Source organism: Zophobas morio, unplaced genomic scaffold (genome assembly GCF_036711695.1).
Source record: "Zophobas morio isolate AGI-343-1 ecotype UQ-CSIRO unplaced genomic scaffold, CSIRO_AGI_Zmor_V1 ptg000002l, whole genome shotgun sequence".
In the NCBI taxonomy this organism is placed as follows: domain Eukaryota; kingdom Metazoa; phylum Arthropoda; class Insecta; order Coleoptera; family Tenebrionidae; genus Zophobas; species Zophobas morio.
Window position 1 is genome coordinate 18,948,498 of NW_026972107.1, and position 24,275 is coordinate 18,972,772.

At 34.3% G+C, this 24,275-nt stretch overlaps 1 protein-coding gene across 3 annotated transcripts in view; it reads right to left on the reverse strand.

Annotated features, from left to right (window-relative positions):
• Positions 1-24,275, reverse strand: part of LOC135129870 (transcription factor SOX-13) — a 226,760-nt gene that overhangs the window by 43,074 nt on the left and 159,411 nt on the right. For all 3 annotated transcript variants that reach the window (XM_064057149.1, XM_064057142.1, XM_064057156.1), the window contains 2 exons: positions 13,571-14,185; positions 1,145-1,301 (listed from right to left, as the gene is read on the reverse strand). In XM_064057149.1, coding sequence (XP_063913219.1) covers positions 1,145-1,301; positions 13,571-14,185 — 772 coding nt within the window. The remainder of the gene's footprint in view (positions 1-1,144; positions 1,302-13,570; positions 14,186-24,275) is intronic.

Here is a 24,275-nt window from a genome sequence, read left to right on the forward strand (position 1 = left end):
AACGTTTTTTTATTTAATGTTAAAAAAGTCGTCGTTTACCTAGTGGCCACAAAACATGCAACATCCTGTAGGTATCTATGACTAGTTTCAATTCAAGTTGACTGAATTTGATCTCTATTCATTACAGTCCAATTCAAACAGATTATTTTTCAGTAATTTTTAAAACCGACTGAGGTGTAAAATAAATCACAAATCGAAATAAATATTGCAAATTCGGTTTTACGCACGATCAATATGCATTTCGAGGCATAGATTTTGGTCACATTAGTAAAAGGAATTAAAAGCTTATTACAAATCGGTATATTCAGATAATAATATATTTTGATTTGTAACTTATATTTTTGACAAAAAAGAAAATTAATAAACAAGTAACCCATTGGATTAATTGACATGTAAAACTAAACTTTGTATTCACACGTTCTGTGTGAGTTTTTGAGTTTTCCTGTAACAAAATTATTCAAAAGCTCTTATTCAAGTAGCCCCTTTTATACGTCGCAGGATCATCAGAAACGAGACAAGATAATACGTGGAATAAAGCTAAACGTTAACGCTTTATAATAGGTTCAGATCCGCTGTGGGCAAGAAACTCGTGCACGGAGCTTTAGTTCTGCGTCGTTCCGGATGCCCGGAGCCGAGCGGGCGCCGTAACCCGGGCATTGTTTCAAGAATGATTATCATAGCTGTGACGGAACCCACGCGCAAGACGTACGCTATTGGCTGGCACAAATCCGACCTATCGCCATTGGTCACCTAGTGACGGATGAGTTGGTTTTGTCTGTTGTCTGACAGGTGGGATAATAGGATTTCCGAACAATGGCGAGACGAAAATATGTCCGTTGGAGCGCGCACACCCGAACGGATGCCAGAACTAAAGCTCTAGGAGGCGAATCGAATTTGGCCGGTTCCGAAGAGGCGCTGTCAAAGAGCGCGGCTCCTGAATGCAGATCGACAACCCTAATATAAATAAAATATGCAACACGACACACAGAGAGGCGATTGTCGGAAGGCCTTTGTCGCCACTTTTGTGCCACCGTTGTTTGCTCTTTCTTTGAGGAGGTTTTGATTCTCTCGACCGAATTAAATTTGCATTGGATCGGGGATGGGATGCAGACACGGGAAAAGCTAGAAAAGAGGTGATACGGACCTTGCTGTCTTGCTGCTGCTGCTGCTGTTGCTGCTGCGATATGAGCTGCTCCCGGACCATCTGTAGTTGGAAAATTAATTCGGACAACTTCCGGTCTTTTTCCATGAAGTTGTCGCCGGAAAGGGCTTGGTGGATCGCAGCGGTGGGTTCTACGTCCCTAAAAAAGGTAGGGTGTATTTTATTACAATACGAAACGTATTTAGTTTGTATACGATTGCAACCCGAATAATAAAGACGATAATTTCTTCGCATCAAAAAATTAGGCGTTAATTCTAGTACTAGTAGGTATTCAGTGTAGGTATCTGGCAGAATTTAAAAACTCCATATGATCACGTTTAAACCATTTACCACAACACAGTTTTATTTGGTCTTGTTTACATAATTTTGTTTTCGTTATTTGATATGTTATTAATACAATTAATAATTGTCGTTACAACATGAATTATTACAAAACTAACCTACTAATGTAAAAAGATTCTATTATGGTGTAATAATATATTTAGCTATATTTATTTAGATTAGAGCTAGGTAATGACGATTTTTTTTTCTTTTCAACAGAATTGGCTTAGGGAATTATCTTACTTCATTTTCATTATTTATTCCGATATAGATGTGCAACAATAAAAAAAGGACAATCCGTTTCCAATGGCTAATTGTTTATGGAACTATGTTATTATCACTTGCAAAAAAATCAGTACCTATGAAAAGTTGAAAATCATCAAAACTACAGATCGAAATTGAGTGTTTTTGGTTTTGATGCTGTTTGCGTTAAATACGAATATTATTTCATTTTTACTTTTTTTTTTGGCTGAAACAACTTTCCCTGAAGAAGTTTTTGACATAGCAATAAGTTCAACTTCAAAATTGTGTCTATAATAAGCGGAATGATAAGAAATGATTATACGCAAGGTTCATCAATAAATTTAGTAAACTTCAGGTGGTTTGCGTGAAAGTAAGAATTGTACTACCAATTTTCTTTTCTAACTGGATAGATAACGGGTGTTCATTTAAAAAATTCATGAAGTTAACTTTGACATTTTGTTAGAAGGAAAGGTAGCGAAAAATACATGTGGATGATTAATTCCATAATTGACATTTGACAGTGGTTTGACATTTTTGTCAAGCAGAGTTGGTTACGCTAATACGCTTTATCCGATTTTCCGTTTGTGTTTTGTTGTTCAGTTTACTTTTACGTATTTACCGAATTTAAAAAAATTGGTCCAAAGTTACTTCGACAGAACTTCCCTCGCCCTTGAAGTACAGCCAACGAATTCCGCTTCTTTGAAAAAATATAAAAAATGTTTGTTTTCTGATAACATTTATACAGGGTTTCTAGCATGTATGGAAATGGTTAAATATCTTGAGAACCAGTTGTACAAATCAAATGAAATTAGGTATACGTGTAAAGTTTGTCTAGAATTATAAGAATTTTATGGACTCCCAAAGTTAATTCAATTTTACAGCCCTGTTGCCAGTTTTATTGTTTAGCTGAAGAGCGGGGCGAACTCAGGTACAGAAAAGATCGGCTTTCCCTGACAGGCTCTTTACCTGTACAATAGAATTGACGCCTGAGCTGTGAAACAAATTAACGTTGGGAGTGCATAAAATTCTTATGATTCTGGACAAACTTTACAAGAAGTTGTGCTGTAATTATTCGGCACATTAAATAAAATGGTAACAGCTCTGCAGGCAGCACGACTCCGCAAGTATAGTTTTGGAAATTTCATTCTACCCTATAAAATTTTATTGACAATAACTAGGTGAATAGTAGTACAGTAGTACAATCGTAAGAAATATTTATGGGTCACACCAGTTCACCTGAATTTGTCGGAGAACATTTGGCAGGTAGTTGTACTCATAAAATAATGCTCATTTTCCTGTCCGAACCTGAATTATTCGCCTTTCTAACTATCTGGGGATTACCGGCATGCGACAACTTCCAAATTCTAAATATGTTTTGCTATTGTACTACTGTCCGTCTCGTTATTGCCAATAAAATTTTATAGGGTAGAAAGAAATTTTCAAAATTATACTACTCATATATTTTTGTTGTGCAGTTTTTCGAAATCACTAAGTATTATATCGTTAAGTACGTGTTAAATTGTAAACAGCACATCTGGGGTTTCTTGAGGATCCAACTAGACAAGCAAAGTCATAAAAATTCCTCCATTCTTTTCGATGAACGGATGAACCGGCGTCAATAGCACCCCCCAATCCCTACGCCATGGGAACGCAAATTTCAATTACTATTTTATCATTATTAAGTATCGTAGGGCGCATTCACTATTTTCAAGAAAAGAGGGGGACTCATTGTTAATTTGATGAATGAACAATTATGTGACGACGTGATTAACATAGCTAGGTGCCATGGCTTATAGTTTAAAGCACAAAATCTTTTGGTTCAGAGTTACTATCGGAATGGGGCTAAAGGTGACTTATTCATTGCAGGCCAGAAGGCAGAAAAAACCTAGGACCGAACGATAAAATTCTTCGCAGAAACTGGTAGCCTTTTGCGAAAGGTAAGAAGTGGGGCGCCCAATAACCGAACATCTCAAGTTATTGCTCATACTGAAGAAATAATGGAAGAAACATCAAAAACGTAAATTCGTCAATTACCTACATCAGCAAATTAATCTTACTGTTGGAACTACCCACAAACTTTTAGGCAAAGATTTGGAGGTCAAGCCTTACCGTATCACAGCAGTGCAAGAACTCTTATACTAGACGCAAACATTCACTGTGTTCATGGCTTTGACGTTTAAAGTCTTTTACAGCCGACCCTTCATAAAACTTAGCAAATGCGAAGCATGCCATGTGTCAGGGACGGCCGAGACAGTACTGCTCTGTGTTTTTACCAGAAAAGGTCTTTACAGGTAGCGGCTGTGATGGGCTACTGAATTGTAATGGGAGTTAAATTGGTGTGAAGCCAAATCGCACTAAATGTTTGCATCTAGTGTACCAGTGGATTCCCCACCAAGATTAGAATTTTGCAATTGGTTTGTGAATATGAACAACAGAGAATTGGGGTAAAAAATAATTTTTACTGATAAATCATAGTTTGATCTCACAAAGTACGAGGTGAGAATTTGGAGTGAAAACCCACATGAATTTATTGAAAAACGATTGCAGCCTCAAAAAATTGATGTGTGGGCAGCAATTACTCAAAGACGAATCAGTTAGATAATGATGTAGGGTAAATGTGTACAAGAGTGCGCATATGTATAAGAGTACGCACTGATGATTTCTGCTTATTAGTGCCATCTGGGTAAGATGAAGTTATACCATTCAGAATTTAATGTTAAACCTGAGATAAAGGTGCAAAAGTGACCTGAATATAGTTTATAGTTTGGTCGTACTGACGATTTTATGTTCACACGTTGTGTGGATGTAATTTTTACCGCTCATAGTTTTAGTTTTTTGTAAGGTACGTACCACTTCTTTTATTTTACAGTAATAATTTTCATTAGTTGTAACTTTTAAAGTGTCGTTATACACTAACAGTTTTACACTTTCTATTCATCAAAAGCTTTTAACTTTGAAAACATTAGGTTATGTACAAATGTACAAGAGTGCGCAGCGAGGTATTGTATAAGCGTGCGCATTGCTTGCAATATGTAGTCTAATAGTCTTGGAGATACATATCATACGGTAATGAATTATTTAACTCTACTACTTTGTACTGCTTCTCAAGTTGTGGGGTGGTGGTTATGGTGATTTTTTTTTTATTTTTACTTCCTGAGCGTGTTGTAATCGAGTCCGTCGACCGACTCTCTATTTTTACGTTTTCTCGTCTTTTCAAGACCCCTAGAGTACGAAGAAATAGGTCTCCCGTTTTATGTGTAGTCTGTAGTCACTTATTCCCATTTATTTTCACCTTAGAAACAAATATTTTTTCATAAAATGTAATGCGTACTCATAAGCGTTCAAATGCGCACTCTTGTGCAATGAACTGTCTAACAGTGCGCATTTACACATCTTGACAAAAATTGAAATTACTCTTAAAATATAGTGGTGTTGGGGCGTACAATTAAATATATCTGATCTCTAAACATGTATATAACGAACCCATATCATAAAATTTGTCTATCCAAAAAAATTAAAAAGTTGTTGACAGTTTTACACTAAGTGCGTACTCTTGTACACATTTACCCTAATTGCAGAACGGATTCTTTTAACAAGATGGAACTCCAATTCATTGTACAATGGACAATTTAAATTTCTTAAGAAACTTTTTTGATGACCGCATAATTAGTCGAAGTACAGAAATTCTTTGGCCACCTCGATTCTGTGATTTGACAACTTTTGAAACGCCGATGGCAAATCTGGAGGACTTACAACAAAGAATTGAACAAAAATGCCTGCAGATTAATACCTAATAATCCCATTAGGTATGTTAGAAAATGTTTTCAGAAATTTTGAGAGGCGAGTTTTACGATGCATTGACGCAGAGGGGTAACATTTTCAATATTTATTGTAATATTAAACCTGTTTTTAATAGAAATTTAAAAAAATAGTCGTATTTACTCTCCTCACTTACTATACTTATTGGAAAAAGTGAGATTAGGTTAGATTCATACCTGCCATTGATAATAAATTTGAATTTCAGCACAGACATACTCCAAAAAACAGAAGAAAAATCAATGGCAACTTGAAGAAATTTTTAAATGAACACCCGTTACAAGGTGATAATAAATGAAAGCTGAAATTTTTTCCTCCAGACGTATTGACAGTCCTCCAGATGTTAATCATTTATTAGCACCCTGTACATGTAAAATGATATAAATCCTCACAAATAACCCTACAACAACATGGACAACACAACATACGGACCAGTGTAAAGTATTACTAGAAATAGGTATATGTATTAAGTATTACTATCATTCACAGAGTTGTAAGCTATAAAATTTAGAGATGTACCGACTACAGTCGGCCGACTGTTTATAAATGCAATAGACAGTGGGGTTTTTTTTTTATTTCTCTGACTACCTTAAAAACTTGTTTTATTTTAATAAAAGGAATAACTGAAGTTTCTTTTTTTTCCAAAAAATGTGTTAAATTTTTTTGGATAATTTTAACATTTAATTTTTTGTAGTAACTCAGCACAAAAATAAAGAATAACACAATTTAAGGCAGTTTATACAATACTTAACCAATTTTAACCACTTTTTTGGAAAATTTTTGGAAATTTCGAATTCGCTTTGCGTGTTTATTGGACCATATATCGTGATGGCGATTTCAGAATCGTAACTAGCGGAAGATTATCTACACTTTGACACCAATTTTCGGTCGATTAAACTAATTTTAACCGGTTTTGACAAAGCCGACTAGTCGGCCGACTGTAGTCGGTACATCTCTAATAAAATTAATCAAAAATGAACTGCAAGTTCTTTTTTCTTGGCTGAAATCGTCAATTACTCTACCAATTAACGTTTTGTCAGCCCATTCCTTACGTGTATCCGTTACGGGCTGTTGATTACATTTTCAGAACGTAATATCTCCATTATCACTAGATTTATTGTTATGAAATTTTAGATAACTTGTGCACAAATTTCTCTATATAATACAACGGCAGTTAAAAGAAACAGTTTACCATCGCCATTTTTTTTATTTTGGTGAAATTTTTCATCACGTATTTTTACAAATCAATATCTCAGTTATTATTTATAGAAATTTCGGAACGCGGTTTTCGCCACTATTTTCAGCTTACAGAACTCCAAGAACATTAGATATCGACTTTTTTGTCGGAAATGAAATACAGTAAAAGCTTTTTTTCGACAAAATCTGATTCTACTGCCGATAATGTTTTTTGAGCGATGGAAAATTTCAACAAAATCCTAAAAAGAAGTTGATGATAAATTGAATAAATTGTTTAAACAAAAATAAAAAACTGCTATTTTGTAATGCAGTCAAAATCCCATGCATCAATCGTATAGGAACAACTCCTTTTAACTCTCTATATTTCGAAAATGAACAATGACAACTGAACTGTCAAATGCACAAACCGATACATGGTAACATAGGTTTTATAGTCAGTATTAATTAGTATTAATTGTAAAGGCTAATTTTTGCCCAGCATTGCCGATTTAATGATCATGATTGGCAAACAAACGACGTCATTAAAATCGACTGGCTAAGCATAAAAAGTGACGAATAAAATATAACTGTGAAAATTGAGTTTTATCAATTTAAACGAATCAGATTAGGATATTTTTAACAGATCGCTAAATAGGCATTCATTTTGTAGGAAGAAATTTTTGAAACGCTCTCACTAGTGTGGTATTGGCATAAAATGTGATGTTTGAATCTGTTTTATTGCGTTTTATTTCCCGTGGAAATTCTCGTAGACAGTTTATTTTTATTTGTGGCTTGGAAATCACGGCTACAAACAAAACTCAACGGTCTATCTAGATTTCCGGAAATTGAATTCGGCACTTAATAGATTATACATAAAAACTACATACGACTTACGATTTCTATGATTATATGCTTACGACGTCATGATTAATCGTTGACGTATGTCGTACGCGACCAAATTTTAATATTCTGCAAAAAGGTGTATTTTCTTTTAAGTTTGTGATTAATTTTTGGAGATTAGATTTAGGTTTTTGGTAATTCTGCAAAACATTTAAACTACATGATTGCTGATTATCTGTTGTATTTTCTTTGTAGCATGGTCAACTAAAGCAGAAATTTAAAAAATCACCCGATACAAACTAAGGTTGCATCATTTTAAAACAGGCAACAGAGACTAAATACCTTAATATATTCACAGAATGAGAACGAAACCTTATTTATTTGCGTCATAAAACTTTATTAGAAATGCTTCATCATTAATGGAAAAAATAAAAGAGGACGAACTTTCAAGTAAGTATAAAGTAGTTTCTGGAGAATATTGACACAAGTAAATAATCAAAGCTGAATAGACGGCGTACAATATGTCTCAGTGAAAGATTCGTGAGTTATTAATGAGGGTTTAGAAGGTCTAAAATTGAGGCAAATTTGTTTTAAAAAATGAAACATTTTTTGTAATTATTGTACATATTTCATAAAATGGTATTGAAAAGTTTGTAAGGTGATGAATCATAACATCATAGTCGAATGAAACCAATGGCATACTAATGTTCTATAAAATGTATTAATTTTCTATAAAAAATGATATATTAATACTTATGTAAAGGTCGAAGATTTTGGTAAATCTCAGACTGAAAATTGTGATGGACACAATAATGTGAATACTTCAACACTTTATCAAAATCGTCACAAAAACGCTGTCTAAAAAAATATATTAATTAATTGTTAGTTCTCCAGTACCTAACGGAGTAGTTAATATTTCTGTGTCAAAATCTAAAATTATTTTAAATACCCAGTAGCTTTAAGTCAAATTTGAAATATTTTATATTTAATATTAACTGACAATTTAATTATAATGCAATTTGATGAAAGTATACATTTAAAATATAGGTATAGTAAGTAAGAAATAGATGTTGTAAAAATTCATGATTAGTAATGACAAAGGACTCAAATTTACTAAAACTACAAAAGATTAAGTTTCGTATTTTCTTACAAAAATGCAGACAGATCGTTGATGTTGCTTAATAAAATCCAAACTATTCCGCTTCATTTAACTTCAACATTCAGCGCAGCACAAAAGTTAAACAAATTTTGCAATCGCTTTTATTTAGATAAAATTTACGACTGAAATTAATCGCATGCATTTATTCATCCCGATGTCAAGAATTACTCGGTTCGAGGTTGGAAGAGGTGTACAGGGTATTCATAATGAAATATAAAATTATTATGCAGCAGGCGTCTTGCGTCCGCACGAGAACTAATTTGATCATTGAAATGCATTACACTACAAATAAACTGCATTGACCCGCTGCAACATGCACGGTCCAGCCAAGGAATACGCCGTCGTTGAGATGAGGAGGGTGTTGCATCAGAAGTTCCATCTGAATGCTGAACGGATAAATGTAATGCATAATACAGTAGTGGAGATTTAATATAAATTTTAAATGTGTTTTCGAAAAGGCCGTATCACTGCTTTCCTGCAGAATGCAATTTTAATGGGGTTAACTCAGATTTTACTGTCACGCGGTGAAAGAGGTTTGTTGAATTAACAAAAATCGCAGGTCCTCTTGGTATAGTGCTTTTTTTGTAAGGTTTGCAATGTGGGGTTGTATTAATTGATAATGATTATGAAAAAGGAACCACAATATTCTTCGACATTTGTTTACAACTGATGGCTATTCGATAATTTTTCCAAATCTTTTTTGGTGTGTGGGTGGTGGAAGCTACGGAGAAGCTACACTTTGTATAGCGAAGATAATGATTATATGATGATGATAGACAAAACGCATTTTGAAAAAGCTGATAAATCTTTTTGTTAGTGTTATAATCTGCTCATGATGATAATGTGAATTTTGTTACAGTTGGCGGGTTGATGGATGGATAGATGATAAAGAAGTGTCTGTTTAACTTTCCGCTATTACAAGATGACTTACGATTCGTAGCGAGATATAAGTACATATTAAACAAATATCCATCCAACAAAAAAGTGCTAAGGAGTGGGCTAAAAAAAATTAGGAAAAAATAAATAAATGAATCATGCCACATCATCCCAAAATTAAACACATCTAAGATCTAATCTTGTTCGTGTAATTCGCACTTTGTTTTAGATCCGACACGGATTCTGTGTCATTGTGGTCAGCAGTTCCTAGTGATTCATCAAAAAAAGGTTCTAAATCTTTGGTACTTTTTTAGGAACAAACATTGTCGAGAATACCCAGTCTCTTGCAGATGTTAGAGGTGTATTAAAGTTGTATTTGAATGAATGAATGAAGTTATGGTTCATGTTTCCTTTCACGTATATTTTTTCGTGGTGGCAATAAAGGCAAAGTACGATCAAGCCTATCGCTGGTTCACATAAAATAATGTCACACAAATGACTTTGAGCCCATTAAATCGATTGTCGATAACAGACATAGACTATAACAATAAACAGTGTTGTCATATCCAATTGTTTGAAAGACATAATCTTAACATTGTAGGTTCTTACATAAATCGTTGTTTCCGTTATACGATAAACTATTGATTTATGTTCAGTCGAATGAGGAGTAGACATAATGAATGGGATAATAGTTCGATAAGGAAAAAAACACGCATGCATGTATTGGCGACATAATAGAAAAAGCGGAAAAGAATTGGGTTAATCGGGTAAGTTATCTTTGTGTATATTTAGAGTAAAGGTCAAGGTTAGTATTGATATTGTAATGTTTTATTATAATGTTAGTACGCAGTACGATGTAGTTGAAATGACCATGAAGCTGTGACAATTGAGGGGAAGATCATGACGATACGAATTATCTTAGAATTCTCGTATGATTTCACCAAACAGGATGATTAGGATATTTTAGCAGTGATTTTTTTATCACTAAATTGATTTTTGATAAACCAATGCAACAATGTTTAAGAGTAACAAAGTTACTGTATCTGTGCAAATTCGTAAAATTTACATCATGACTCGATTATTTATATCTCAAAAAATGGATGGTCGATAGGTACAAAAATTCGCATAGACACAATAGCATCTTAATTGACACAAACTTAATAAAAAATATTTCGAATTCTTTGGTGAACTTATTATTAAAATTAAAACTTTTTTAATAGTTGACAATATAACCCATAAATTCTTTAGTGTTTTTTGACAGACTTTTCAAGAAGGTGCACTTAGAATTAAGAACTGTAGAATACACTTTTATACGTAAATAAAGTAAGGACTAAAGTTGGAATCAAATTGTACTCATAAAACTGTCTTTTTTTAAATTGATGCGACTTTTCAAAAATTTTGGTGAAGTATTATACAGAAAAAGAGAAAATATTAATTATATGAATATCGTGTAAGTTGATGGTAGAACGCTAACCAAAATTTGTAGAACGCTAACCAAAATTTGACGACGTCAAATTTTGCCATGATAAATGCTTTTTAAATTTTATACAATAATATGTACATACTCTTGTATATGTGGTTTATAAAGCCGCCTTGATTTTTTACACATGGCATTCAGATTTTCACAAGAAAATAAAAACTGTATAACATTTTGTAGTAATTTAAGAGGAACGCTGACCAAGCCACCTTTTGTTGTTGTTGTTTTTTTTTTATTTAATTTTTTTCTAAAAAACTGGATTTGTGTTATTGTATTGCAGGAATGAAAGAAGTTCTGTTTAATAATATTAATCGATATTCAAATTCAATTACGTTTTCCAAAAATAATTTTTGAACATTGTCAAAGTGTGTATTTTTCTTGTGTCAAAATATGCCACCAAGAAATTTCGTGAAAAATTTATAAAACAAAACGTACAAAAGATGACTGAAAATGCCAATACCTGTTTGCGATTCATTTAGTAGTCTTTTTTTAGTATAACTAAAGAAAAATTGGCTGGATTTTGAATTTTTGAAAATTTTGTTTATTGTTAGGTTAATTCCAATATAGAAAATAGCGACTACAAATGATGCAATGATTTCGTACCAACTTTGATTAAATAAATTCCTCTATATTCTTATGTCTAATGTAAGTATCAACAATAATTAATGGAATTTGATATTTTTCCGTATTTTGGAAGTTAAGATTTTGTTGGGGAGCAATTTTTGACGCTTCAACATCGTACGAATTTTTGATCAACCGTGTCTTGTCAAAATGGTATAACACTCCATATCCAATTTGAGTTAACGTTTTGGTTATCAGTTTCACGAAGAACGATTTTCAGAGTAATATCTTCTATGATACAATCACTGAAATAAGTTATGAGCAAATTCTACAAGTGTTTGTTGTTAAAGTCCATGATAATAAACTTCGGCTTAATTATTTCCAACAATATAATTATCTCACTGTAGGGTCTTTACGTAATTTTTTGACGCATCATAAGGTTCGTAGAATTTTGCCTGGATCAATTGATTTTCCAATCTATAAATGTTTCAAAAATTGCATATTTCGAAGTAATGGATGAAATACAAATTGTTGAAACTGTATTTACGAGGAGAACTACCTTTGAAATGAAACAGGGAAGATTGACAGCATGTGTGTAAATTTTCTATAGAGCATCTCAAAACATTTATTTTCTTGCCGCAATTATAATCAAATTGGTTATGTTTTTTACACATTTTTTTTAGGAAAATGTGAACTAATTATCCAAACAGTACAAATTTATAATAAACTTATAACTTAGTAGAAGTATAATATGCTACATTTACACACCAGTGTAGTGTGTGTTGTCTCTCTATTCTATCGTATTCAAATAATTGATTTTTATTTCAACAAGGCGGCAAAAGACAAGAAACGTTTGAATCCGCAGCACATCACGATGATATAACAATTGTTCATAGATATTGCGTAAGTGAGGAAAAACACCGGTGATATGCGATCTATTTTTGGCAGTCTAAAGAGATTTTTTTAAAGTCCAATTTTACTGTAATTGTTGCAATGATAATTACCGTAATGTTGTAAGTTAGTCAACAAATTCTTTGCTTATTATTTCTGTAATACAAAAAATAGTTGACCTGCTATTTGAAAAGAAATGGGAACTAGAAGTATGTTTTCTTCGTAGTTTTGAAGAAGGTAAGATATATATAGTAAAGTTACAACTTTATAGGTAATAGAACGGCAAGCATAAAATAATAAGTAAGTTGATATAAAAAGCAGTAAAAATGTAAGGAAGACATTTTTTTTTTCTTTCATTGAATGACATTAATTTGCTTTGGAACCTTTTTGAAATATAGTCAGCATATATTTTTTCATATTCAGAATTATTATGATATGAAAAAAGACTCGAAGATTGAAATTAATTTTGATTCCATTCCATTCCTTTGATTTTTTGGTGCTTATGTATTATTAAGTGATTACAAAAAGATAATTCTAGAAAGTTGCTTTAAACTTTTTTGAGTTCATTGTTCTGTCTCTTCTTTTACAAAAAATACTACTTTGATCATTTATCTCCTCATAAATTCAAGCTGAATTTGTTTGGATCGCCAGTACGTGGGATCTTATAATAAAACAAAATGTAATCAAAGAAATATCGTCTAGAAAGCACAACCCACTTAATATATCACATTTCAGTACAAATCAAAATTAAAGTGTACGGATGGGACGATATTGTTACATAGATTTTTTTTAAATTACCATCTTTTTATATAAGTCTTGCACTTGTTTCCACTTATTCTTCCGTCCTTATTTTCGTGAGGTAATTTTTGAAACAGTTCCCTTTTTTAGTCTTTTCTTATACTTCACGCAAGATTATTAGTATCGTGAAAACTTGATAATTTATCTAATATGGTCTAAAAATTACAACAAAAGTACTATTGGACGCAAATTTCTAACATCAATGGGTAACACATTTGTATCGCAATTCAAAAATCTTGCAAATACTCACGAGTTATGCGTAGAGTTGGGCGTCGACGACGGCGTCGGCCTCTTCTCTTCTTTGATGGTGCTGTTGTGGATTTTGGAAGTGAGCCTCTTGAGCACGTCATCCATTGATCTTTTCATAGGATGCGAGGAACTATTGTTATTGTGTAAACTACTGTTATTGTTATTGTAATGTAAGCTAGTCTTTAAATCGGAAGTGGGCGAACTACACTCAGACGAATTCCGTCGTCTTTCGTCTCCGTGCAGCGAAAGCGCCGAGATGCCCGACGGCATGAGCACGTTGCTCGGCGCCTCTGAACACATTCGAGCCGTTTTGCTTGGGGGCGGCGTCCGGTCTTCGTCGATGCCGTCGTCTACTTCGCTGCCTGAAACACTCGGAGATGACGATTCGGAAAGTTTATAAAACGCGCTTGTGTTATTGACCATCGTGCCGCTTCCGGCGCCGATGTCTTCTTCGCCGACGTCGCTCAGATTGTTGCTGCTGGTTTCGTCGAGGTCCGTCAGGCCACCCCCGTCGCTGCCACTGCCCACGATCGTCGGGGGCAGCGGGGCGCCGCCGCCGTCCGTTGAGCCTTCTTGAAGCTTCGTTGGAGGACTCTTCCGCTTCGAAGACATATTTCTGCAACAACAGACACTCGGTTAGGACATGTCACACTCAGTGTTAATTTATCAGTTTCTAAATTAAAATTGTCATCACAAAGGCGCTGTAAGTTATTTTGCCCAGTCAAGGAAGTCGTCATTGTCTCACTTTTCTTTTACAGCGAAATTTTTTTTTCATTTTTTGAGAGGTATGCGAAATACTCATGGACATATCGATGAAGAAATCTGTCAAACATCAGGACCCATATTTGTTTGACACACATTTTTAAATAACATCTAATAACTTATGTGACAGTCTCGCAAGTCCGGATCTGCGTACAGTTTCTAGAGTCCCCCACATTTTGTTGTTGGAAGTGTAAGTCGACTCTTATTTTCTTTATTCTCCATAATGTTTCTCATCTTTTTTTTCAGCTTATATTGACATGGTAACAACTAGTTTGCCGGATATAGTTATATTGGTTTTTTGTCCAGGCACATTTCTGTCTATACAAAAAATGTTGACGGTTCAGGCTCACGGCGAATCCAAAATTTTCAAAATCACGGAAAAATATGAGTTTGGCACTTATACAGGATTTTTATCAACAATTCTAAGGCAATCTACTGTGATTAACCACAAGAAATTTGTTTCTTTTTATTGTAATAAATTAGTTTTATTTTTTAGTAAAGTTTGAAGAATTTATCAGTTATAGAGATGCGTGTGGTATCTGTCGTGAGTCCTTGGGTATTTAGTAAAATTGCATAAAGTGATAGGCGGCACGCTTCCATGACGTACTCCAACCCTATAATCATCTATCGAAACCCTATATATGTTGTATGTATTAGTGAGATAGACTTTGTTTTGATCTGTAACTTCCCAATGTTTAAGATTCTAACTACCTAAACACGGAAAGAATGCGTAAAAAGAAATTTTAACTTTAGTTTTCGGTGCGAGTCGCGGACCGTTTGAGAACCGCTGACGTTTCTCAATTTTCGAGAGGGAGTTTTGTTAATTGGAAGATTGGTCAGAACATAGCGACAAATGGAAAGCCGCGGCCTCCAACGCTTTTATTGTCGTGTTTGACTTTAGCCCCAATAAAAACGCGAAATTGTGTACAGAATTCCCGAAACCTAAACAAATCGCCTTTAACAACCTGACGACGAATTTATTATAACAAACTTATTTAGCATTTGTTTTCACTAACTTTTTACAATCGTGTTTAGACGATGAAACATAAACTGTTTGAACAAAAGTACCAATTATTATCTACACTTCATATACTCGGCGTTCCCGGAATAGACGACATTGTGGTTGGAAAAAAAAACGCCATGTAAGTTTTGACACATCGTAATCATAAAATTAAACGCGCAGTGTGTTAGCAGGAAATTTGGTAACATTGTTATCGGGTGTTAAAAACAACGCACTCAAATAAAGTGAATAACCAAGTTGTATATGTTTGTGGTGGCGTCAGCGTTCTAAAAAATTGTTTAGAAAGTAATCAAAACGGTCACTATATGTATATTATTAAAATGTAATAATAATGTTAATAATAACAATAATATTATGGGATGCAGATACAAGACGCACTGTTTTACGATTCTCGAAGTGTACGTCAGCAAAAAAAATGACGTTCCGGTTTTGAAACAATGATTACAATTCGATCTGATGGATTTGGGTACAAATCAACAATAAGGGCCAAAGGAAAAGTTACAGATTTGTCACACCAAAAAAAAAAAAACGGTTTGGGTCATTTTTCACTATTTCAGAACCGGAGCTACAGTTATATACTATAATGACAAATATTCGTTCGAGATGAATGTGAGTCTTCGCCAACTTTAAACATGGTATTTTTTTTATTCGTGGCCGTGGCTGTTTGCCCAGGCTTTGGTGTAGAACGGGAAAATTTGCACTGTTGGTAATTGTGTATGTCGATAGGAAGTGGAGTATATAATATAATTCAAAATTTGTTATTCCATGATAGCTGTGGTTCCATTTGTAGCTAATAGCGTAATAAATCTCTGGACGGGTTTCAGGTAGTAAAGGCGCAATTACACTAGTCCGTTATTTGGCGGATCCGCCCGTAATATAATAAATCTTTATATCTGCACTTTCGTGGACGCGTATTTTTCATTAACCCGTTGTCTGGCGGGCCGGTCCGCCAAGCAATAAATTATGTAGGCCCGATTTAAATTTTTTCGCCTATCGAGGAAGTAGTTAGACACATTTTACGTTTTATCAAGTGCTTCCACACAAATGATTCAACAGTGTTATTTACACAATAGATGTTTACTGCTCTAAAAAAGTAAGTCATCAGTTCTGCGGGTTCACATCTGTTCGGAGGCATGTAATTAAATTTTATTTGGGAAAGACAACCTGCTTGTCAATTTCCGCAAGCAAATAACGTGGAATTGCATTAGCCTAAGGCCGCGTGCAGGTCCGACCGCATGTCGCGCGACAATCTGTTGATTTCTTGAGAGGATAATTGGGTACGACACGGGGTCATGACATTATCTTACTATAATAATGTAATCACAATCTAAATTTATCATTATTCAGATTATGCTAACCGGACAACGTGCAAGCGGCGTGAAACGAATCACGCTCATGTTAAACAAAAAAAAAAACCAATAATGTATTATTTATAAATTATTCGTTATGTAATCTTAATGTGTCAGATGGGCTGGGAAAGTACCATTCGCGAGATGTTCCACCGGCTGCTGTCAGTCTGAGTCAGTCAGAAAGTTTGATCACCCAATAATGACCCGACTAAACGCATTCGTGATCGTGAACCATAAGAATTAAAAATGGGAAGAAGAATATTGACCTCACGCAGGCATGGCCAAAACACAAAAAACTTGCTAAGAAAAGAGCTTCCGAGGAATTTTAACTATACACAACAACGAAAATTGGTTTCTGGGGTATTGTTTTCATTAAAAAATTGAGTCCATTCCAACCTGTCCGCACCTATTAATTAAGAATAATGCGAAAAGAATATTGGAGCAACACAGTGTAAACCGATAACGAATGGCTGACATCATTCTACATCGCTGTTAAACGAATACATTTTAAACAGTAATCTAATTATTATCATATGATACTACAACGTGGCGATTCTTATTTTGCGCCCACACAAATGTCTGCTTAATTAACACATGGCGATCAAATAGACAGATCTATACAAACAAGATTTTTTTTGAAAAACAAATTTTAAGCGATAATTGTTTCGAAGATAAGCGTGAAGGTTTTAAATTATTATTAATTAATTAATAATTATTTTAAATTAGTTTGTTGTCTTACAGTTTCACTAAGTTATAAAATCTATAGGTAATTATCGATAACTTGAAATATGAGTTCTCAGGTATTTTTAAGTTTCTGAGGTAACATCTTAGCACGAAAATTGATAAGAAATCTTTTTTCATTTTTCAGTCTGGCGAGTCTTCCATTTAGTAAAAATCGTACTTTTTCGTTCTTTTATCGTCTAGAATAGCCAGTGAGCTCCCGCCAACGAAAAATCCAGCCCGGCCTTTCGAAATAGTTGTCTTGTGTGCGTGTTTGCTTGAAAGATCTGAATTGTTTCGAAAACAAAACACGGAGTGAAAATAATACATCCAGCAAGACGCGGACGTGTACAAAAGAAGATTCCTATTCTTGAATCCGGATCGCTGCCAACTAGATATACTGACGTATGAATTAGTCTTTAGCAAAAAACGAGAAATCCGGGCACTATATTTAACGGACAATTCGCCGGGTTTGTATTAAAGAACAAAAATGATTCCATGATCGTTGGTTAATTATAGCTTCGGAATAGGCAAAATGATAATGACGGCAACACGGAAGACGTCTTCGTTGTGAAATTAATTTATACAATTACACAAATATAATTATCGAACGAGTTGAGGAGATACCGTTGCATTTCTTGTCCACACATGCACGGAGAGGCTGACTAAAGCACGATTCCACTCAAAAAGTTGTGAGAAAAAGTCGGAGGTGTAAAAGCACCTTGTAATGGAAGCACCTGAAGTGAGCTGTAGCGTGTGATGAGAACGCAAAAAATTATGTAAAATAGATAAATCTTAAGAACTCTTGACAGTTTAGATTTACTAGAACAGTGCTATTTACATAGTTGTAGAACTAAATTAAAATAATTTGCTCATATACTTTCTAAAGCTGTCTGCAATTGTTCAGCAAAGAAACTCATAAAACACCGTCATTTTTAATGTGTTGTAAAATGCCGCGGATTTTTAGAAAAATTCCTGTTGTAAATTATGTAGCGGCACTTTTTGATAGTAGTGCCCGCTGCAATAAATGTGCATTATGAAGTTGAACCCTTCTCACTAGGGAGTCTATCATAAAACTTTTATCATTTTATGTTATGTAGGTACTGTAAATAGTCAATTTTATCACATTAGGTACTTTATAGCTGATACTGTCCACAACAGAGAAACATCGAGGAGAACATAAGCTAGCACTAACACCAACTTTAGCACGAAATTTGTAAAATTTCTACGTAGTCTTTTCAAGTTTTAAGTATATTGTGTGACACATTTTGAGTAGTACTGATATGTAGTGGACTTCGCAATTAATTGCGTTGGGGGGAAGTGACATTCTGGTGTAAAATTTGGTCGTTAATCCAAACTCAATTTTCGGTCAGCTGTCCATCTCGTAGTCCCGAATTTAGCTCAGGTTTGGTCCGAGGAAATAATTCCATCTCCTTGTCGGTAAATGGAGGAAATGAAGGCGCTCCCGGGCCGGGGAAGCCCTTCAAAAGGAACTAATTAAAAGTATCGTTCCTCTCTCACCTTAATACTTAATTATACGAAAACAGGGCTTATTGTGAAGATGAATTTTTAAAAGCTTTATTGCTCTGAATAATGCAGCATCCGTGAAAAGAAAAAAAGCGCCCTGACTATAAACGCATTTATGAGCTTAATGATACATTTTTGTGAAACACGCTTTGGTCTATAGAAAATATAGAAATGGCAGTCGCCAGTCGTATTGATTGGAAGCGCGCGAGCAATTTTAGACGCGACACAGCAGGGAAACAAATCTAATTTCTCAAATAAATATTTTCTTTGCTTCATTATATTATTTCTGTTTCTGTTCGGGATTCGAGGACGGCGACGTTTTCTTTCATGCTGCGCCTTTATGCGCCATTATTTCAACATCTTTACAGCGAGCAAACGCGATTTCCCGACAATAATCACCACAGATGGAAAAAGCCCACGGGATTGATTCGGGAGGAGGTGGCGACTTACCGACCCCGGTTCCGGTCAGGAACGACGATTTTTTAGCGAAAATCATCTTATAATATAAAGGAGAGAAAACGAAATCACGTTTATTCTGAGCCAGACTTGGGAAAGCCACATAATCACGGAAATTACAGGAGGACATCTGTATTCAATTTTTTACTCAAAAGAAAATGGTTATTACCAAAATAATAACAGAAAGGAGCGACGTATCGCAACTTCCGGCGAAGGCCACAATACGAGGGTTACCCAGAAGGTTAATAAAATTCACGAATTTATAAAACACCCCATGACGTAAGTAGATCATTTTTATAGAATCAGTTTTGATGTCTGTATTATATTTTATATGTTTTTATAATATTAAACTCTATTTGTAATATCATACGCTACCTTATAACACTTCTATAAATGAATATACGGTCCTTCTACTTAGCAATTAGGGCAACGATGAAGTTTGCAAAATTTAGTTACATACCTAATATGTGGGGGTTCAACTGTTTCGTTACACACATTTTTTGTTTAAATTTATTTCCGGTATTGTTAATCTGATTACCAGAATCGATAATAGTCCAAGAATATGATTGTGCAGTTTTAAATATCGGACAAAAATCTGACGATAAGATCTATGATGAAATCATACTTGGAAATTGTTCGATGTTTGTGGTTTTGTTTTTGAATTAGTTATTAATACAATATTTATCACACGTATTTTTAACACTGCATTTAAGACGAATCTTCCAACGTAAACATGCCTTTAGTAATCAACGGTTTATTATTGTGATTATTGTTTTTGTCGATACGAATAATTCAAATGCTATCACTTCCTAAATTAAGACGAAGAAAACAGAATTGAAAGATTTAATTGAGATGTTTATAAATATTTATAAACCCAACAACCTAATAACAAAGATAGATACATAAAAAAAGTTTTAGTGCAGTGTGTAAATTACAAACACACAGTATAGTAGGTTATTACCAAGGAATGGTAACTAATTAACAGACTACTTCGAAACACCAAAGAAAAATACTTTTGAGGTTTCACAACAGAAACTTCATCAGACTCGGAAAAATAGTTCACACAGGTATTTATTCTGTATAAATTCTATTTTTACTTCTCGGTGTCAGCTGATAGGGTTCATTCGACGAATGGTTACTTGTTTTCTGGACGTTACCCCTGGACTACGAAACAATAGGTCTCCCGTTTCTGTCCATCCTTCAGTCCATCCGTCCATCTGTCCCGATTTTTATAAGACACATGATCTCCAAAACTACTACACCGATTGTTGTGAAATTTTATATGAACATTGTACAGACGGTAACCAAAGTTTGTCTAATCTACCAATAACATGATGACATCCCCTGAAAATTTTGTACATTAAATAAAACTTAAATTTAATAAAATAATACTTGTGTTTTATGAATCCGCCCTGTTTTTATTTATCATAATTTATTATTGTTATTGTTTAAATCTCCTTCTTCTTTAGTCACATAATATGCAGCAACGTGGTTTGAACTGCTCACGAAATATCCGTGGCTTGATCTCACAGCGATGCAACTTTATTGATCAAATTAACAGCGGTACACGCCATTTTTTCGAAAATATAAGATTATAGTAATGTCGTGCCCGCTTATATTTAGTAATAATAAAACAATTATTATCAAAATAACAGCTCTTTACCGAAAATAATATTCGGAGAGTTTTGGTCCATTGTAGCTTAATTAATTAATTAATTAATTAATTAATTAATTAATTAATTAGGCCTTTCCTGTCTTTTGCGAAGACAAAATGTAACAAATTTTATTATACTTTGATCTGCCGAAGCTGTTATCTGCATATGCAAGTAGTCGAATTATTTCGAAGTATAGAATCCAAAAGTTATGTTTTCAAATTTGATTTTTACTAAAGATTTTTATTGCGGAGTTTTTCAGGATTTCTGTTTGGGATTTTTCTGCCAGCAGTAACCACAATCCTTAAAAAAATTGGTCGACGGTTTTTTCGACAGGACTTCCCTCGCCTTGAAATATAACCCAATTTTCCAGCTTTTTCGAAAAATCGTAAGATTTGATTTTGCATTTTTTTTCTTGGTAAGTTAAAATAAAGATAAGTATCTAATGTTAAAGTAAAGATCAAGACGCGTGGTATGTATGTTTCAAGTGGGTTTCCATTACAAAATTTTGTGATGACGTTATTGACATTTTTGCAGCGACACACATGCCCATTTGAATAGAATATTATCGAAGCAATGTAACGTTAATAATAACAATACGGTCGCCAAATTTTCGGAAACAATAAGTGATTATTGATTTAATCAATAAAATAGATTGTTTCATTAAGTTTTTTTTGAGTTTTGTGTACGTAATTCTAAAAAATATGAATGCATTCATTTTATTCGACAAAATTTTGAGATGACGTCAATGCTTACGGTAACTTCACAACGTTTGCAAGGTTTCATAGCATTCGGGTTAACGGTCTCAATGTTGAATTGCAAAATATTGTTAAACAAACTTGATTTTTTTCGAAAAATCTGGATGTCTAGGCTAAAAACTTCACACGGATTCATAAACCACAAGTGCAAGAGTATCTTCTTCTATGAAATTGAAATAATATTTACTATTGTAAATTTTCCAGATTACGTCATACCATTTTTGGTGGGGATAATTAGTTAAATTTTGGTTAGCGTTTTACCATCTACACGATGACTTACATATAAAATTTGACGACAATCGGTCCAGCAGTTTCGGAGATTAAAACTCTGATTAAAATTGACACAGGTAGACAGACAGACGAAAACGCGAGACCTACTTTTCCGTAGTCCAGAGGTCATGAAAGATCGAGAATCCATTTATTCAGGAAACCAAAATCTAGATTCAAATTTCAGTCAAAAGTGATAATTATTCTCAAAATGTGTAAGCATAAAGACTCACTACCTGCAAGGTGGAGATATTTTAGCAAAAAGATAAAGTAAATAAGACAATAAAATAGGAAAGACAAAGCAGGGTCTTACAAGAATGCAAAAAAAAAGAAAGCAAAGATATATTGTAGTATAAATGCAAAGAAAAATGGTGATAAGTCAAGAGGCTAATCTTATTTCATTTTTTCATAGAGAATGGGGTAAGTAGAGAGAGATGGAAAAGAGAGGGACGAGAAACGAGGAGAGAATGGAGAAACAGATAAAAAACAATGGTGAGAGAGAAGGAGTTAGAATAGAGAGAGAGAGAAAAAAAAGGAAAGGAAATAGGGGGAAGAAGGGGGACAAGGATTGAGACAAAGACAGGCAGGAAGACAAGAGACAGACACCGAGAGAATGGAGTTTTTTTTTCTTATAAAAGTTCAAATGGGGTTGGACTATAGAAACATACTACATATTAATCTGAATTATGCAACTGGGTATAAACAAATAAAAGATAACACTACGTCGCTCGATGTTTTTTACATTCGACGAATTCAGTTAGATTCTATAGGATACCGAAAAATTGGCGACTTTCACAAGTCAAACACACGCTCCGCAAAAGTAGTAATTACAGTCGCAAAAATAACATAAGTGTTGACTGTTTTGGATAGAAATTGATGGAATAATAAGGGTGATCGAGGAGCGACAGGCCGGGTTCATTTCCCGAAGCCCCATATCCACATGTAATGACCTAACGGCAACAGATCAGCCGTAATAAAAGAAGACTATTGTTCGTCAAAGCATTACACGTACTCATGTGTCATCTAGTTCGGGGTGCCCTCCCTCCAGACTCCGGATAATAAAAGCTCCACCGTTTACATAATGACAGTCACAATGCGTGTCATCAAGTTCGCTTGTTCATCTCGGAAGTCATTTTCCTCGGATATCGGCGATACACTTGACCCAACCGGAATTTATTATTGTCTCCGCAATCGAAACGAATTGTGAAAGAAATAAATGAGACATAAAAATTAATTGTTATTGAAATACAAACGGCGGTTGCGTAAAATTTTCGTAATGCGTTTTAATTGTAAGCGCTTTACGATTATTAGCAGCTTTTATGGACATTTCAGCCGGCGTCCATTAAGTTATAAATCCGGGGTGCGTTTTTTACCAGGTGCAATAACTCGACTGGGTTTAATGGTGATATTTGCCATTCATTCATGCGACGTCACCCAGATATGCCCATATATGAAGAGTGGTAGTCGCTTGATAAACGAGCCGGAATAAAATGCGATTTAGTTATTCCAGTAATTGGATTTCTTGTACGCCTTGTCCATTACTAGCGTTACTCCTCTGTTATGTTTGTATATTCTTAAGTTATGGATGCACTTCTGTTGTTTCTTGTTGCCGTACTTTATCAATTTCATGTGGCTGAGCAGGATCCCGGAGCGAACCTGCTCTGGAGTTCTTGCTCTTGTTTCGATCCGGCTGATGGATGTCAAACACGCCACGCCATTATCAACCAGTACATCTATCTAGTCATCTGGAAGTTCCAGGAAAACGGTTGCTTTTAAAAATTTTCCACGATGGGCATATCCTTCCCAGAAAATTTTACATTTTTTCATTTTTTACAAGTGCAGTTAGAGGTAGAGTGGAAATACTATGAGAAGAGTCATTATAATTTGTCACTAAAGTCCTTGCTTCTGAAATGGGGGCGATCATTAGACGAAACGAAACACTGTCACGTTAAAGGCGAAGGAAGACCAAAACAGAATGATGAACGTCGCTGAAGGTACGACCAGTATAGTTATAGTTTCTCTCCCCTAAATTTATTGTTATATTTTTCTCAAAGTATTTCAACTCTAGTATGTTAGAGTGTTTGGGTCAACAACTATTACTCTAATTAAATAAATACAAAAAGCTCTAGGTTCTCGAAAACTTAACTTTGATTAGTAATGGCCTACCGTTTCTGTTAATTTAACAAAACATTTT